The sequence below is a fragment of the Enhydra lutris genome, unplaced genomic scaffold (assembly GCF_002288905.1).
Source record: "Enhydra lutris kenyoni isolate GAN:26980312 unplaced genomic scaffold, ASM228890v2 scaffoldscaffold42, whole genome shotgun sequence".
Classification (NCBI taxonomy): domain Eukaryota; kingdom Metazoa; phylum Chordata; class Mammalia; order Carnivora; family Mustelidae; genus Enhydra; species Enhydra lutris.
Window position 1 is genome coordinate 3,597,828 of NW_019154126.1, and position 17,763 is coordinate 3,615,590.

General features: G+C 37.4%; 1 protein-coding gene across 1 annotated transcript in view; it reads right to left on the reverse strand.

The window, feature by feature from the left end:
• Positions 1-17,763, reverse strand: part of LOC111155496 (MLLT10, histone lysine methyltransferase DOT1L cofactor) — a 234,588-nt gene that overhangs the window by 138,186 nt on the left and 78,639 nt on the right. Inside the window, exon 5 of the mRNA XM_022515655.1 lies at positions 11,773-11,882. Coding sequence (XP_022371363.1) covers positions 11,773-11,882 — 110 coding nt within the window. The remainder of the gene's footprint in view (positions 1-11,772; positions 11,883-17,763) is intronic.

Genomic DNA, 17,763 nt, shown 5'->3' on the forward strand with positions numbered 1-17,763 from the left:
ACCCTATTTAATAAAATTGCCTCTGAGCCTTAGAGTTGAGAGAAGGCAATTAGAAGTAAAGCTGAACACAGAAGCACAAAATATACAGAAAACAAATATAAAGAAAAATAATTTACTATTCCCTAGAAAAAGAGAAACAATGCCAAACAAAACAGAGTATGTATACATGTATGTACTGGCAGGTAGAGGAGGGACGCTAACACAACAGAGAAAAGCGGAACAAGGAAAGTAAGAATGAGCTGAGGTACAAAAAAGGGCAAAAGATTTTTCTATAGAAAAGAAATACAAACAGATGAATGGATAAAGAAGATGTGGTGTGTGTGTGTGTATACACATACACACACACACACACACACACACACACACATATACATACAATGGAATACTATGCAGCCATCAAAAGAAATGAAATCTTGCCATTTGCAAAGACGTAGAGGGAACTAGAGGGTATTATGTTGAGCGAAATAAGTCAATCAGAGAAAGACAATTATCATATGATCTCTCTGATATGAGGAAGTTGAGAGGAAAGTGGGGGGTCTGGGGGGTAGGGAAGGAAAAAATGAAACAAGATGGGATCAGGAGGGAGACAAACCATAAGAGACTCTTAATCTCACAAAACAAACTGAGGGTTGCCGAGGGGAGTCGGGGAGAGAGAGGGTGGTTGGGTTGTGGACACTGGGGAGGGTATGTGGGAGGGTAAGTGCTATGGTGAGTGCTGTGAAGTGTGTAAACCTGGCGATTCACAGACCTGTACCCCTGGGGCTAATAATACATTATACGTTAATAAAAATTAAAAATTAAAAAAAAAGACAGTTGCAAGACTGTTTTCCTTTTCCAAATGATTCAACTGTCTAGAAAAGAAAAAAGGAATTTAAGTGTTCATCTGAGTAACTAGGATAAAGTGCCAACCAAAACAAACATATATTAGACATATACAAAAGCAAATATTCAATGCTTCAGCGGAAATGTGAATTTTATCTTGGGGTCTTACCATCATATTGCTAATATATGCTGGCAACAACTTGCAGACACAAGATCTGTATTACAAACAAGGTAGTAAGTCCCATCAACATATGCCAAGAATTTAAAGCTTAGTGTCTTTGTTCTAAGAAATCAGTCAATTAACTTGATGACTCTACATATACTCTATCTTAGGTGATGATGATGTGCCCAGTACTTACCTTCTTGAGGCTTAAAAGTGATTCTCATTTTTCTTCCTCCCTCATCTTGTGTGTCACACTAATCATCATACCTGGTCAATCGAAACTCTTTTATTACTAAATATGTGTTCCTTTATTCCTAATACTACTCTATTTCGGACCCTCATTATTATCTCTGGAACACTGCAAAACAATGTCTAAGTAACTACTCTTGTCCATCTTCCCTCTCACAATCCTCCTCTCATTATCCTTTAGAATGGCAGACCTATGGAGTTGGTAGATCAACTATTTTTTTTTTAAGATTTTATTTATTTATTTGACAGAGAGAAAGAGATCACAAGCAGGCAGAGCAGCAGGCAGAGAGAGAGGGGGAAGCAGGCTCCCCGCTGAGCAGGGAGCCTGATGCGGGGCTCGATCCTAGCACCCTGAGATCATGACCTGAGCCGAAGGCAGAGGCTTAACCCACTGAGCCACCCAGGCATCCCGGTACTTGATCTTGGTTCAGGTGATGATCGCATGGATGTGAGATCCAGCTCTGCTCTCAGCAGGGAGTCTGCCTAAAGATACTCTCCCTCTGCCCCCTCCCTCCCCACCCCACACTCTCTCTCAAATGAATAAATCTTTAAGAAAAATAATAAATAAAAAATAAATCTTTAAGAAAAAAAGGTAGACCTGAGCACACTCCTTCCACATAAATATAAAAACCTTTCAACAGAAATAAAATTCAAAATCCTTAACATGATATAGGAGGCCTTTGAAAATCTGGTCCTTGACGACCTCTCTCAGCATTCTACATATCACATTCAAACTCTTAGCTATACTGCCCTTCTCCCTCACCACTACCCTCACACTCTCTCCCTCTCACTCTATTTCCTCCTTCAAAGCTTTTGCTCCTTCAGTCGGTAAAAGTAAAAGCCACTGGTGTGCTCCTCCTTCTTTCCTCTCCTCACAGCCAGCACCTGGAGCCTCTCTTCAAAATTCAGAGAAGCTACAAACTAGTCTAAGATACCCTGCTTCTCGCTTCTCTTCAGCCCTGTTACACCACATTAAGTAGACATTCTCTGTATTCTAGAATTCTTGCACATACTATACTACCTAACGATCAATAATTTGTGCCCATCTATCTACCAGGTAGGAGCTTTATGTATTCCTCAAGCTTCCAGTAGTGTCTGATATAGAACAGGGCACGCCATACATAAATGTTGGCCAGATGAATGCACACATGGAATGTTCAGCTCCACTATCTGAAACCTAGCTTTTTTAAATGGCACTAATGAGGAACCCCAAAATCAGAGAGAATATTTAGTACTTTCAAACTTTTCCACTCAGATGCTAAATATATTGATCAACACTTCTTGGAGGGCCTGGGCGGTTCAGTCAGTTAAGAGTCTAAATTCGGCTCAGGTCATGACCCCAACATCCTGCGATCAAGTCCTGGATCTGGGATCCATGCTCAGCTTCTCCCTCTCCTCTCAGCTCAAGCTCTCTGTCACTATCTCTGCCTCTCTCTCTCAAATAAGTGAATAAAATCTTTAAAAAGCAAAACAAAACAACACTTCTAATAGTTATCCCACTACCATTCCTTTTGAAAAAAAAAAATTGAAGGGATATTGGGCTAGCAATTTCTAAGTATTCCTCCACCTTTAAGCTTTTACAGTTACATGACGCCATGTTTTTATGGTGTTCTTTGTTTGATCTATTATAACCCTTCCTTTACTCACAAACACTCATTTCTTTGTGGCCATCAATAAATAAAGCCTCTTCAAAAGCATATATACAGAATACATACATCATCTACCAACCACTCCCTGGAAATCGTAGCTTTCTAAAATAAATGCCTCCTGGGGAGCCTGGCTGGCTCAGTCAGTGGAGCATATGACTTGATCTCAGGGCTGTAAATTCAAGCTGCATGTTGGGTGCACAGATTACTTTAAAATAAAATCTTTAGGGGCGCCTGGGTGGCTCAGTAGGTTAAGCCACTGCCTTCGGCTCAGGTCATGATCTCAGGGTCCTAGGATCAAATCCCGCATCGGGCTCCCTGCTCAGCAGGGAGCCTGCTTCCCTTCTTCTCTCTCTGCCTGCCTCTCTGCCTACTTGTGATCTCTCTCTGTCAAATAAATAAATAAAATCTTTAAAAAAAAAAATCTTTAAAAATAAAAATAATTAAAATAAAATAAAATAAAATAAAATGCTTCCTTGACTCTGAAAAACACAAGTCTCTACCATCAAAAACTTCAAAAAAATCTCTGTTGCCCCAGTCTTCACATTTCTTAAAAATTATTAAAAGGGGGGCACCTAGGTGGCTCAGTGGGTTAAAGCCTCTGCCTTTGGCTCGGGTTGTGATCTCAGGGTCCTGGGATTGAGCCCCACATTGGGCTCTCTGCTCAGTGGGGAGCCTGCTTCCTCCTCTCTCTCTCTCTGCCTACTTGCGTTCTCTGTCAAATAAATATATAAAATCTTTAAAGAAAAAAAAATTATTAAAAGGTAACTAACATAAAGGGGCATCTGGGTGGCTCCATCAGGTAGGTGTCCAATTCTTGGTTTTGGCTCTGGTCATGCATGGTCTCAGGGTCCTAAGATCAAGCCCCATGTCAGGGTCCAAGCTCAGCGCAGAGTCTGCTTGAGATTCTTTCCCTCTTCATCCCTTTTTCCCATCCACCCAACCCCAGGCTTACAAGTTCTTTCTCTCTAAAATAAATAAACAAAATCTTTTTAAAATAAAAAAGGTAACTTAAAGGTAACATATACCATTCATTGTTTATTACAAAATGTGTATGTCCGTGAAATGAAGAACTGATTGATACAACCTGAGAGGCCAAAAACATTTTTAAAAAGGGGGCGCCTGGGTGGTTCAGTGGGTTAAGCTCCTGCCTTCGGCTCAAGTCATGATCTCACGGTCCTGGAATCAAGCCCCACATCAGGCTCTCTGCTCGGCGGGGAGCCTGCCTCCCTCTCTCCCTCTGCCTCCTGCTCTGCCTACTTGTGATCTCTCTCTCCCTGTCAAATAAATAAATAAAATATTTTTAAAAAATAATTAATTGATTAATTAATTAAAAACAGAACCTGGTGATAAATGGTACAAAAACTGGCTGTTATACATTTAGGGACATATAGAAAACTTTACAACATAATAAGTCAACACAATGAGTTCTCTGCAATTTAGAAACACTACACAGATATTCTAGAAAATTCCCCTTCCGATCATTCACAAAGTTTTCTTCTCTTTGTTTGTTGGTTTGTTTTATTTTTTCCTAAATCCCACTATGTTTCACCACACAAGATTATTTATTATTTTATGAACTTGCTACCACCTTCCCTTTGTACTTACTGCACTAATTTATGTTTACTTTCTGTCTGGAATTATTATTTAAGCCTTTTTCCACAGGTCAAATTCCTAGTTATTCTGCAAAGTCCTTAATCTCTTTGTATGCTTTATTCAATTCCTTAGGCAAAAGTAATCCCTCCTTTTCATTATGTTCCATAATACGCCATTCACATTTATTATTATTACGGGTATCCCCCATTTTTCAAAAGTCTGTGCTATGCCACTTTGATTTTATAAGGCTTACATTAATACCTGTTTTGCTAACTAAAAACAATCCGAAAAGGATTTTTGCTTTTATGAGAAAAGGCAAAAAGGGAAAGTGGTGTTCAACATTTGCTTTGCATTGAGCCATTACAGAGGCAGCACACACCCAGAGCAGCATGAATGGCACTGCCAAGCTCCTTCCCAAGAACTACACTGAGCATCTCCACATCAAGCCTCCAGAGCTTTGAACTATGTCTGTAACCATCTGTGCTTTGTCTCAGTTTATTTTGTGCATTTGTTATACCGGTGAGTCCTAAGGTATCAGAAAAGTTTAAGAAAGGCTATTTTTTTAATCTGGGAATGCTCAAAACTTTTTCCATATAAATTAATGGTAACTGCTCTCTCAATTTTATACCAATTTCAGCTTAGGAAAGGTTTTACAGGAATGGTTTACTTTTGATAGCTGCAGAAACCTGTATTTATAACATATATTATTACTATTTTCATACGTTATAAATGGAAGAGGCAGAGGGAGAGGGAGAATTAGACTTCTCGCTGAGCAAGGAGCTTGACACAGGGCTTGATCCCAGGACCCTGAAATCAGGACAAGCCAAAGGCAGATGTTTAACTGACTGAGCCACCCAGGCGCCCAACCATCTTTCTAAATCGGAGTGGCATATGGAAAAAACCCTGCATTTTATGCTTCTTTGAATTCCCAGTGTCTAGCACAATGCTTGATATAAAATAGGTCCACAGTAAGAGACCAATACATTAATAAATGCTCTTCAACACTCTTTACTACCATCCACTAAAATGGTGTCTTCCAAAACTCAACAATCCATTTTCCAATTGTTCCTATCATTTCAGAATTACGTGCCTATTAGCTACCCTGAATAATCATGAACAGAATATTATTATGCTTTTAAGGTTAACTATACAAATCAACAACCATAAAAATCCAAGAAACAGGGAAGAGAGCTGACTCATGAGCACTGTTGAGACTGAACCGTGCCAGCCTACTTATATGTGGGATATAGCATAGCACTGTAAATATATCTTTTTTTTAATTAACATATAATGTATTATTAGCCCCAGGGGTACAGGTCTGTGAATAGCCAGGTTTACACACGTCAAAGCACTCACCATAGCACATACCCTCCCCAATGTCCATAACCCAACCACCCACTCCCCCACCTGCCCCCCCCGCAACCCTCAGTTTGTTTTGTGAGATTAAGAGTCTCTTATGGTTTGTCTCCCTCCAGAACTCATCTTGTTTAATTTATTCTTTTCCTACCCCCCCAAACTCCCCATGTTGCTTCTCGACTTCCTCATATCAGGGAGATCATATGATAGTTGTCTCTCTTACGACTTTCTTAATAATATTTTCTTTTCTCTAGCTTACTTTACTGTACGAATACAGTATATAATACACATAATATATAAAATACGTGTTTATCAACTAGTTTTTGATAAAGCTTCTGGCCAACAGTAGGCCACCAGTAGTTCAGTTTTTTGGGAGTCAAAAGTTATACGTGGGGGACGCCTGGGTGGCTCAGTTGGTTGGACGACTGCCTTCGGCTCAGGTCATGATACCGGAGTCCCGGGATCGAGTCCCGCATCGGGCTCCCAGCTCCATGGGGAGTCTGCTTCTCCCTCTGACCTTCTCCTCGCTCATGCTCTCTCTCACTGTCTCTCTCTCAAATAAATAAATAAAATCTTTAAAAAAAAAAAAAAAAAGTTATACGTGGATTTTTGACTGCGGAAGAGTCGACATCCTTAATTCCCACATTCAAGGGTCAACCATATAGCACCCTCATATAAGGAAAACTGTAAAATGAGCTTGATGGAGAGAAATACCATGTTTCCAGAAGTGAAGATTCAATATTATAAAGAGATCAATTCATCCTCAAAACAATATTTCACTGTAACACTAATACAATCAAAACTGTATTTTGTTAGTCCTAATGTTAATCTGGAAAAACAAAGATGTAACAATATTTATTCTACCATGTACTAAAATGTACATAAAGCCATAATAATTTAGAATAGGTACTAGGGTAAGAATAAACAGATGCAATAATGGAACAGAAAAAAATGTCAAAAACAGCCAAGAATTTAATGATGATCAAAACAGTATTTCATTGGGGCGCCTGGGTGGCTCAGTGGGTTAAGCCGCTGCCTTCGGCTCAGGTCATGATCTCAGGGTCCTGGGATCGAGCCTCGCATCGGGCTCTCTGCTCAGCGGGGAGCCTGCTTCCTCCTCTCTCTCTGCCTGCCTCTCTGCCTGCTTGTGATCTCTCTGTCAAATAAATAAATAAAATCTTTAAAAAAAAAAAAAACAAACAGTATTTCATTTCTTTTTTTTAAAGTGATCTCTATACCCAGTATGGGGCTCGAACTCAAAACCCTGAGATCAAGAGCCATGTACTCTTCAAATTACTCTGTAAAACACAGATTATTCAATAGTGTTGAAAAAGCTATGTGGAAGGGGAAAATGTAGACACATATGTCTATATTTGATACATATGATAAAATAAACTCTAAATGGATAAAAGATTTATATCTAAATAGTCCATTCTTCCTTCTTCTTTCCCTTACTCCTTGAGTACATTAGTCTTAGAGCCGTAAGATGGGTCCAAGCATGGCAGCATCCATGCTGGGGAAGTGGGGAAGTCTAACACAGGTGTCAAAGCCCCAGCAAAGTAAGCTCCCATAAGGGTGCTGAGGGTAGGGTGGTGGAGTGCCAAAGCCTAAGCAAGGTGAGGAGACCAACCATTTGAGAGAAGAGGGAGGAAGCAATGACTAAAGCTGAGTATCAAATCCCAAAAATGGTGAAAAGGGCAGCCAACACAGGGAAGCAACAGCAACCCAGAGTGAAGTGTAGAATCCAAACAAGGTTAGGATGACTGCAGCATTAGAGGATCGTAGCAATCCATCTGTTAATACAAGAGAGACTGATCAAATAAGTAAATTCATTGAGGATAATGGGAGTCAGGTTTTTTACTGTTGAGATGAGAGTCATAAACATGAAAAGAAAAATTTTATAAAACAAACCCTGCATTGTTGGATTCAATTTGGAGAAAATACTAAGAGTTTATGGTTCTAGCTCTCTATATTTAAAAATACATATAGATATATCTATAATATATATTCATATATTGAATCAGAAGTATCATTGTGACCTCACAGACTTCAAAATATAGAGATAAGCACTGAAAAAATATTGATGTGAATGTGTATATATCTCTGTATATATATATATATATATATATATATATATATATACACACACACACACACACACACACACACACACACACACACACATACATACATTTATTTCCTAGCTATTCCCACTGAGAGGGCCTGGGATTAGCAATATCCCAATAACAGTAATCACACTTAGTGGGACGCCAGGGTGGCTCCGTCAGTTAAGCGTCTGCCTTTGGTTCAGGTCATAATCCCAGAGTCCTGGGATCAAGTCCGGAATCGGCCTCCTTGCTCAGTGAGGAGCCTTCTCCCTCTGCCTGCCATTTCCTCTGTATCTCTCCCTCTCTCTAATAAATAAAATCCTTAAGAATAATCCTTAAAAATCATCATCATCATCATCATCATCACACTTAGCCCCCACTTTGGTTTCTAAAAGAAATCAAGACTCCTTGGAGAAACAGGTGATGATTCCAGGGCTAGGGATCATCAGGAATGATCCAAGATGAGCCTGGGAACATACTGCTGTGTCCAAATAAAGAGCTCACAAAATACCAAAACACACAGAAGCCAGCTTGAAGATAGATGACAGTAATGGGGGAATGACTCATTAAAATAAAATAGTAACACATAAGTCCATATTAGTCTATACTAATATAAACAGATAAACGGGACACAGAGAAAAGTTATTCCCTAAGGTGGAATGCCATCTGATGAATGCAGAACAAGTGGTGGAAACAGAAAACCACCACTTGTTATCAATCACAGTAATAAACTAAGGCAAGAAATAACAATGGATACTAAAATTAGTGAGTAAAAGGCACAAGGAACAAATATTTATATACAAACTACTTCCTCAAAAAATGCTTTATTATAAAGGGAAAGAAGATTAACTTCCCAGTGAAGAAACCTTACAGACACCACCTTAATCAAGTGATCAATGGGAAAAACTGAAATCATGTACCACCTGACGGGATGCAATGAGAATAAGGCATCACTTCTGTGATATTCCTGCCAAAATACAAGATCTAAATTTAATCATGAGGAAAATCCAAATAGCAGAACATTCAACAAAATAACTGGCCTGCAATCCTCAGAAGGATCAAAGTTATGAAACTGAAGGAAAGACTGAGTTACTACTGAAGATTAAAGGAGACTTACAAGACAAAGTACAATCTGTGATCTTTTTGTTATAAAAGGCATTACTGGAAAAATAGGGGAAAACGGGAATGAAAATCAGGGAAATCATGAGGTTGGTGGATTACAGCAATAATGAATAAAAGTTAATTTCCTCTTTTTGATGACGAGTACCCTGGTTATGCAGGAGAAAAAAGTCCTTTCTTAGAGGAAATGCAAACTAAAGCACTCTGGGGGACGCCTGGAGGGGCCTCAGCTGGTTAAGTGGCTGCCTTTGCCTCAGGTCATGACCTCAGGGTCCTGGGATGGAGCCCCACCTTGGGATCCTGCTCAGTGGACAGTCTGTTTCTCCCTCTCCCTTTGCCCCTCCCCACTCAACTCATGTTCGAGCTCTCTCTCAAATAAATAAATTAATTAATTTTTAAAAACAAATAAAGCTGGGATGCCTGGGTGGCTCAGTTGGTTGAGCAGCTGCCTTCGGCTCAGGTCATGGTCCCGGCGTCCTGGGATCGAGTCCCGCATCGGGCTCCTTGCTCATCAGGGAGCCTGCTTCTCCCTCTGCCTCTGCCTGCCATTCTGTCTGCCTGTGCTTGCTCTCTCTCCCTCTCTCTCTCTCTGACAAATAAATAAATAAAATCTTTAAAAAAAAAAAAAAAAAAGCATTCTGGGGTGTCACCATATATTGATAAATAACTCTGAAAAGGTTTACAAGAGGAAGAGCTCTTTGTACTATTAATGCAACCGTTATGTAAATTTAAAATTACTTCAAAAGTAAAAAGAAAAATACTTAAAAATATGAACTTGATGAGCAATAAAGGGACTTAAAAATACGAACTTGAAAGCACTAATAAAAAATTTATACATTAGCATAGAGAAAAATTTTCTTTGTGTGGCATCAAAAGCAGAAACAATAGAAAATAGCTCTGTAAATTATATAAAAAATGTTAAACTTCTCAACTAGAAAAAAATAACCTGCTAAAATACCATAACAATAAAAACCATGAAGACATAATGAAAGTTAAAAAGCAAATGTTAGCAAAAAAAAGCAAATGTTAAATTATGGTAAACAGCATACACAGCAAGTATACAAGACAAAAGAAAAAAATCTCTAATATAAAAAACATTTTGTAAGAAAAATTTTTTAAATACAGTACTAAAATGAACAAAGAGGTATTCAAGGTCAATTAGTAAACATGAATAACATTTTTTAACTATAAAATATTCAGCCTAATATTTTTCATTAAAACGAATAGTGAAGGGGGCACTTGGGTGGCTCAGTCAGTTAAATGGCTGCCTTTGGCCTAGGTCATGATCCCAGAGTCCTGGGATCGAGCCCCATGTCAGGCTCCATCCCAGATTCCTGGGATCAAGCCCCATGTCAGGCTCCCTGCTCAGTGGGGAGTCTGCTTCTCCCTTTCCCTCTCCCTCTGCACTCAGGAGCTCTCTCTTTCTCTCTCTCTCTCTAAAATAAATAAATAGTCTTTTTTTAATTAAATAAGTAAAAGAACAGCAAAGATTGTTTTAATGGTAATACACAGTACACTTAACAGGATGTAAGGTTATGAGTAACCTCACATATTACTCATGTGTATAAATTTCAAACTGTATTTCAGAGGACAATTTCATACAATACATTTACAGATGTTTCCAAAATATTCACAGCCTTTTACACAGAGATTCTATTGGCATATACAAGCCAAAGCCAAAGCCAAAGCCAAATGAGGCCCTTCAAAGTAAGGGATTCCTTTGATGAAATTAATTTATCAAAACTAATGACACTCTGTATTCCATGCTAAGTATCCACTAAAAATAATGGCAGAAATCTAATGGATACAGAAAGATGTTCAGGATTGATAAAGTTTCAAAAACACACAACAGTATAAGAAATATAAACCATTTTTTTACAAATACTATATATAAAAATGCACACACAAAAATCTAAAAGGATCACAAAAGACAAGACTTAGGACAATTTCTGTCTTGTATTTTTCCGTTTCCTATATTTTAAATTTTTAAATATAAATATTAATAATCTACATTATAAAACACTTAACAAAAATATTTGAAACCTCAGAACTGATGATACCTTTTCCCCACAGAAATGGTATTAAATGGTAACACTGTATTTAAAGACACACTGGATAAAACAAAAGTCATCTAACACACAAAAGAATGAAGAAATAATATTTATGTACTAATCAATACAAAGATACAGGGTGAAAAAAAGGCAAAGAAAATTAAAGTAAGTTTTTAAGAAAAAGCCAACAACAGAAATCCTATCTTGAGGATAGAAAATAATTTGGGAAAGGAAAAGGAGCAAGTAATATTCTCTAACAGGATTATTTTTAAGAAAGGATATTTTATATCATAATAAATGTTATACCAAATAATGATTAATTCAAATTTAATAGAATCTTTATGTTTGAAAGAATATAAAAACCAATAACTCCTAAAGGACAAATCTATGAGAAGTTAAATGTCATTTAAATGTTAAAATACTGAATATCTAGGTTAGCAAAAGGTATATAGTTTTCTTTGTTCTCCTATGACTTTAGAACATATTTTAATAATTGTTGTTTACCATTTAGTAATTATACTTTTTTTCAAATCTGATGGGAGGCATATGATTTAAAATTTTTAATGAAGGCCTATAATAAAACAAAATACAAAAAAATCCTTTATAGTTCCCAGCTTTAGAACAATTATATCCGAACATCAATAAAATAATATCTACTGTACCTTATTGTAACGATCATGTGGAACAGACTGTAAAACAATTGGTTCCATTGTAGAAACATTGGCAAACTGTACCTCTGGAATATACAGGGCACAAACCACATGAGCCCAACCTAAAAATAAATAAAAGTAATGTCATTTTCCAGTTTTCAATAAAATTTATTGAAACATAAATAAAATCCTTAACTTTCTAAAGAGATCTTTTAAATGCCTATGTTAAGTAAATGTACAACAAAACATGAGCAAATTCTCATTACTGACTGAATATTCAAACCACTACTGATAAAGCACTCAATCATTTCTCCAGGATAGTAACACAAATAAAACATTTTTAAAATTCAATCAAATGCTAACACTGATACTTCTTATAAGAGTACACTAAATAATTCAAATCAATATTATTTCTTGAAAAGCACTTTAAAAATAAGATAAAATAAGGGGCATATGGGTGGGTCGGTCAGTTGAGCATCTGACTCTTGATTTGGGCTCAGGTCATCATCTCAGGGTCATGGATTGAGCCCCACATCAGGTTCCTCGCTGGGCATGTAGCCTACCTGGGATTCTCTCTCTCTATCCCTCTGCCCCTATTCCCCCTTTTCAAAACAAAAAAGGAAAATAAAAATAAAAATTTTGATATTTTAATCTTAAATATCAGTAATAAAATTTTAGATTTTGTTAATGTTGATACTTTAAATACTAGTACTAACATTCATTATTTTACTATTTCAATTTATATTTAAAATATTTTAATAATTGATATTAAATATTAAAGCTTAATTTTTTAAAATGTGTGAAGGTATCAAAAAGATGTGCTAATGAGGAATTATTGAGCCAAAACTGGAAAAGATGAAAGTCCAGGGAGGTGAGTACAGCTTTTGGCCACTTTTGCCACCCAAGAGTCATCTGCCTACTTCAGAGAAAACAAGTAAAAAAAAGTGAAAGGAGGTTCTGACAAACTCAGAAGGCCAAAAGAACAGGGACCTACCTAGGTCCATCAGACAACTGAGGGAAAAGGGGAACTAAGAAGCTCCAACCCCCTTCCACCTGAAACACTGAAGGGCTACAAGCCAGAATAATAAAAAGTACATGGACCCTCAAAGAGACTGCACTAAGGCTTTGATCATCTCAAACTCTGAAACTGGACTCATCTAAGACTAAATTACAAGTGCCCATAGGCACCGGAGAGAAGCAAATATACAGCCTCTCTGAAGGAAAACAATGTAATTTTGACTATAAATAACTACTATTGGTTCATTACCATTTTCAGCAGAATAAAAAGTATGAAACACATGAGAGATAAAACAACATAAATGAAAACCAGCAGAAACAAGAAAATCAAAACAGATCTATATTTTGGAGTTTCAGCCACAGACATTAAAATAAGTATCCTTATTACATTCAAATACATACAACACAAATTGAAAATTTCTTCCAAGAACTGAAAACTGTAACAGTAAACCAAAAATCCCAGATGTAAAAATAAAAATTTGTTAAAAATCAATGGGCAGAGGGCATCTGGGTGGTTCAGTCAGTAAGGCATCTGACTCTTGATTTCAGCTCAGGTCATGACCTCAGCGTCGTAAGATCGAGCCCTCCGTGGAGCCTACTTAAGGTTCTCTCTTCCTCCCACCTTCCCTCCCCACTTGTACACGTGTGCACTCTCTCTCTCTCATTCCTTAAAAAAAAAAAAAAAAAGTGGGGGGGGGGCGCCTGGGTGGCTCAGTGGGTTAAGCCTCTGCCTTCAGCTGAGGTCACAGTATCAGGGTTCTGCGACTGAGCCCCACAGTGGGCTCTTTGCTCAGCAGAGAGCCTGCTTCCCCCTCTCTCTGCCTGCTGCTCTGCCTACTTGTGATCTCTCTGTCAAATAAATAAATAAAATCTTAAAAAAAAAAAAAAGAAAATGAATGGGTGGGATTAACAGCAATTTAGACATAGATGAAAACAGAGTTAGAGGGCAACAACAAAGTAGGTCAGAAGAAAATATATACAACATTAGCACTTTGGAGTTCCTTCAGGCCAAGGCACAAGGAAAGGAACGGAGGCCAAGCTCAGGACACTCCCAAAGTTCAGATTAGGTGAAACCAAGGCCGTGAAAACTGGCAGTCAAAGTACCAGAAATGAAAGTTCTTCACATAGAGAACAAACACTCACAGACAGAGATACACAGAGAACACCACTTGAATATGAAAGGAGAGTACATATGAGTGAAGAAATTACCTGAAGCTGGAAAAAGAACCACCCAGAAGAATTAAAGGAAAGAGTATCCGGCAGACACAAAGAGCCAGAAACATGGCTTGGTCTCCCTAGCCAGACTAGAAAAACTCAACTTACAGGGCATTGGTTATGTGAATTCTCAGAATGATCTTGCCTCAGTAGCAGGAATAATTTACCCTTAGACCAAGCACTGCTCTAGACCCAACTAATAAATCATAAGAGCAAGAAGCTGTAAGGATCCATTTCCAAAGAACCTAACTGTATCTCAGAACAAACCAAAGAAAATTTAAAGGAAGGCAAAACTATCCAGATTTATGTCAGCAAAAATAGTGGAGTTGACAGCTCCAAAAGCACATTCCACCAAGGAAATATCAAAAAACCAAGCAGGACCCGTCAGAATCAACTTTGTTACAACTCTGTTAAAGAGAGTAAAAGGTTTGCAGCAACCAAACACTAATAAGAAAAAGGCAACCTGGGGCGCCTGGGTGACTCATTTGTTAAGTGTCTGCCTTCGGCTCAGGTCAAGATCCCGGGGTTATGGGACTAAGCCCTGTGTCAGGCTCCCTTCTCAACCGGAAGCCTGCTTCTCTCCCTCTCCCACTCCCCCTGCTTGTGTTCCCTCTCTCACTGTCTCTCTGTCGAATAAATAAATAAAATCTTAAGAAAAAAAAAAGAAAGAAAAGAAAAAAAGAAAAAGGCAATTTAAAAATGGTAGGAAAACTTTGGAAATTTTTATTTTCCTTTAACCCATGCCCACCCCAGATTCAGCAGAAGTCTTAAAGAGAACTCATGGGGCGCCTGGGTGGCTCAGTGGGTTAAAGCCTCTGCCTTCTGCCCAGGTCATGATCCCAAGGTCCTGGAATCCAGCCCCGAGGTCAGGCTCTCTGCTCAGCAGGGAGCCAGCTTCCCTTCCCCTCTCTCTGCCTGCCTCTCTGCCTACTTGTGATCTCCATCTGTCAAATAAATAAATAAAATCTTTAAAAAAAAAAAAAAGGGACAGAAATTGAGTTTCCAATGTGGAACCCTGGTTCTCCATTCCATAGGTTCAGAGAATTAAGTACAGACACAGAAGATATAAAAAAGATCCACAGTAAACAACTGCTTAAACAAAAATAGTAAGAATTCGTTGTAGGGTTTATAATAAAGATAAACATGACAATAACCGCATAAAAGCCAAAAAGAAAGAAATGGAATTATATGATTTTGAGGATCTTCTACTACATTGAGAAATAGTATAATAATATCACTTGATGGTAAACTATACTGAGAAAAAAGATATAAACTTTAAGCCCTAGACAATGACTAACACAACATAACAACATTTATGCCTAATAACACAACAAAGTAGAAAAGACAGAATCATAAACATCTCAAAAGAAGGCCAAAAAAAGGGAAAGGAAAAAGAGAGAAAGAGAAAAAGAAAGAACAAAAAACAAATGGAGCAAATAAAAAACAACTATTGGGGTCCCTGGCTTGCTCAGTCAGTAGAGCATATGACTCTTGATTTTGGGGTTGTAAGTTCAAGCCCCAAGTACGGTGTAGAGATTACTTTAAAAAATAAAATCGTGGGACGCCTGGCTGGCTCAGTTGGTTGAGCAACTGCCTTCGGCTCAGGTCATGATCCCAGAGTCCCGGATCGAGTCCCGCATCAGGCTCCCAGCTCCACAGGGAGTCTGCTTCTCCCTCTGACCTTCTCCTCTCTCATGCTCTCTCTCTCCCAAATAAATAAATAAGTAAAATCTTTTTAAAAAAATAAATAAAATAAAATAAAATAAAATCTTGGGCACCTGGGTGGCTCAGCGGTTAAAGCCTCTGCCTTCAGCTCAGGTCACCATCCCAGGGTCCTGGGATCAAGCCCTGCCAACAGGCTCTTTCCTCAGTGGGGAGCCTTCTTCCCCCTCTCTCTCCCTGCCTGCCTCTCTGCCTACTTGTGATCTCTGTCAAATAAATAAATAAAAATCTTTAAAAAAAATAAATAAAAATGAAATAGAATAAAATAAAATCTTAAAAAAAATAAAGAACAAGTATCAAGATGACAGATTTAAATCTAACCAATCAATCACATTAAATGTAAATTAACCACCCCAATTAAAAGACACAAATTCTTGGAATGAAGATAAATGGACAATAAGCACATGAAAAGATGCTTAATGTCACTAGTCATTAGAGAAATGAAAATAAAAAATAAAATGAAATATCACTTCATATTCACCAGGATGGCTAAAACCAAAAGGACAAACATTATCAAGTATTGATATACATGGGATGTAGAAAAATACAACACCTAATGCAATGTAAGTGGGAATGTAAAACGGTACCTCCACTTTGGGAAACAGACTGGCAATTTCTAAAACAGGTAACAGAGTAAACACATGACCCGGGAATTACACTCCCAAGAATAATCTGAAGAATGAAAACCTATTTCCACACACAAAAATATTGGAAACAAATGTCCACAGCAGTACTATTTGTTCATAGCAGTATTATTCAAAATAGCCAAGTGAAAACAACCCAAATATCCATCAACTGGAAAACATGGTATACCGATACACTGGAATATCAGTTAGCACTTAAAACAAATGAATTACTTAGACATGTTGCAACATGGACAAATCTGGAAAATAGTACACTAAGTTAAAGAACCCAATCACAAAAGACCACATATTCTATGATTCTAGTTATACAAATGTCCAGAATAGGGCAAATGGACACAGAATAGGTTAATAGTTGCCAAGGCAGAAGTGTTTAGGGGAAATAGGAGTGAATGCTAATAATGGTAACAATACCTTTTTAGTTTCATGAAAATTTTCAAAAACTGACTGTGAGGATGGCTGCACAAGTTTTTGAGTATTTTTAAAAACATTAAATTGTATACTTTAAATAGATCAATTGTATGATATATAAATAAAGCTGTTATATAAAAAATTAACAATTAAAAAACTCAATTTTTTAAATGGGCAAAAGATTTTTGAACACAGACATCACCAACGAAAATAAAAGAACGGCAAATAACCACGTGAAGAAGAGCTCAAACTTACTATTCATTAACGAAATGAAAATTAAAAGCAGACAGATACCACTCCGCACCTATTAGAATGGCAAAAACTAGAAAGAGTGACCATACCAAGTGTTGAGGATGTAGAGAAACTGGAACTCTCATATGCTGCTGATGGGAATGCAGAATGTTATAACCACTTTAAAAACCAGTTTGTCAGCTCCTTAAAGAATTAAACATGCACTTATCATTATAAACTAGCCATTTATTTCACACCTAAGTATTTATCCAAGACCAAAAAAGATAATGATTATAGAAAATATGTACTTAAATGTTAATAGTAGCTTAATTTGCAACACCTAAAAAATATAAACAGTAAACTGCTATATCCATACAAAGGAAACAGTGAACAAAAAAAGGAATAAACTACTAATGCGTGTAACAACAAAAACCGTCTCAAAATATTTACACTCATGGAAATTAGCAAGACAAAAATATTGTCTGTGTATACTATATATACATTCGAGTGTCTAAATACACATGCAAACATACACATATATATTCCACTTAAATAAAACACTAGAAAAATACAAATTAATCTATAGTAATGGAAAGCAGATGAATGGTTACCTGGGACAAGGCTGGGGAGAGGAGGGCTGGTATAGATACGGTACAAAAGAGTAAGAAAAAAGTTTTCAGAGTGATGGGTATGTTCATTGCCTTAATTATGCTGATGATTTCATGGGTACATACATAAGTCAGAATTTAACAAGTTGTTCACTTTA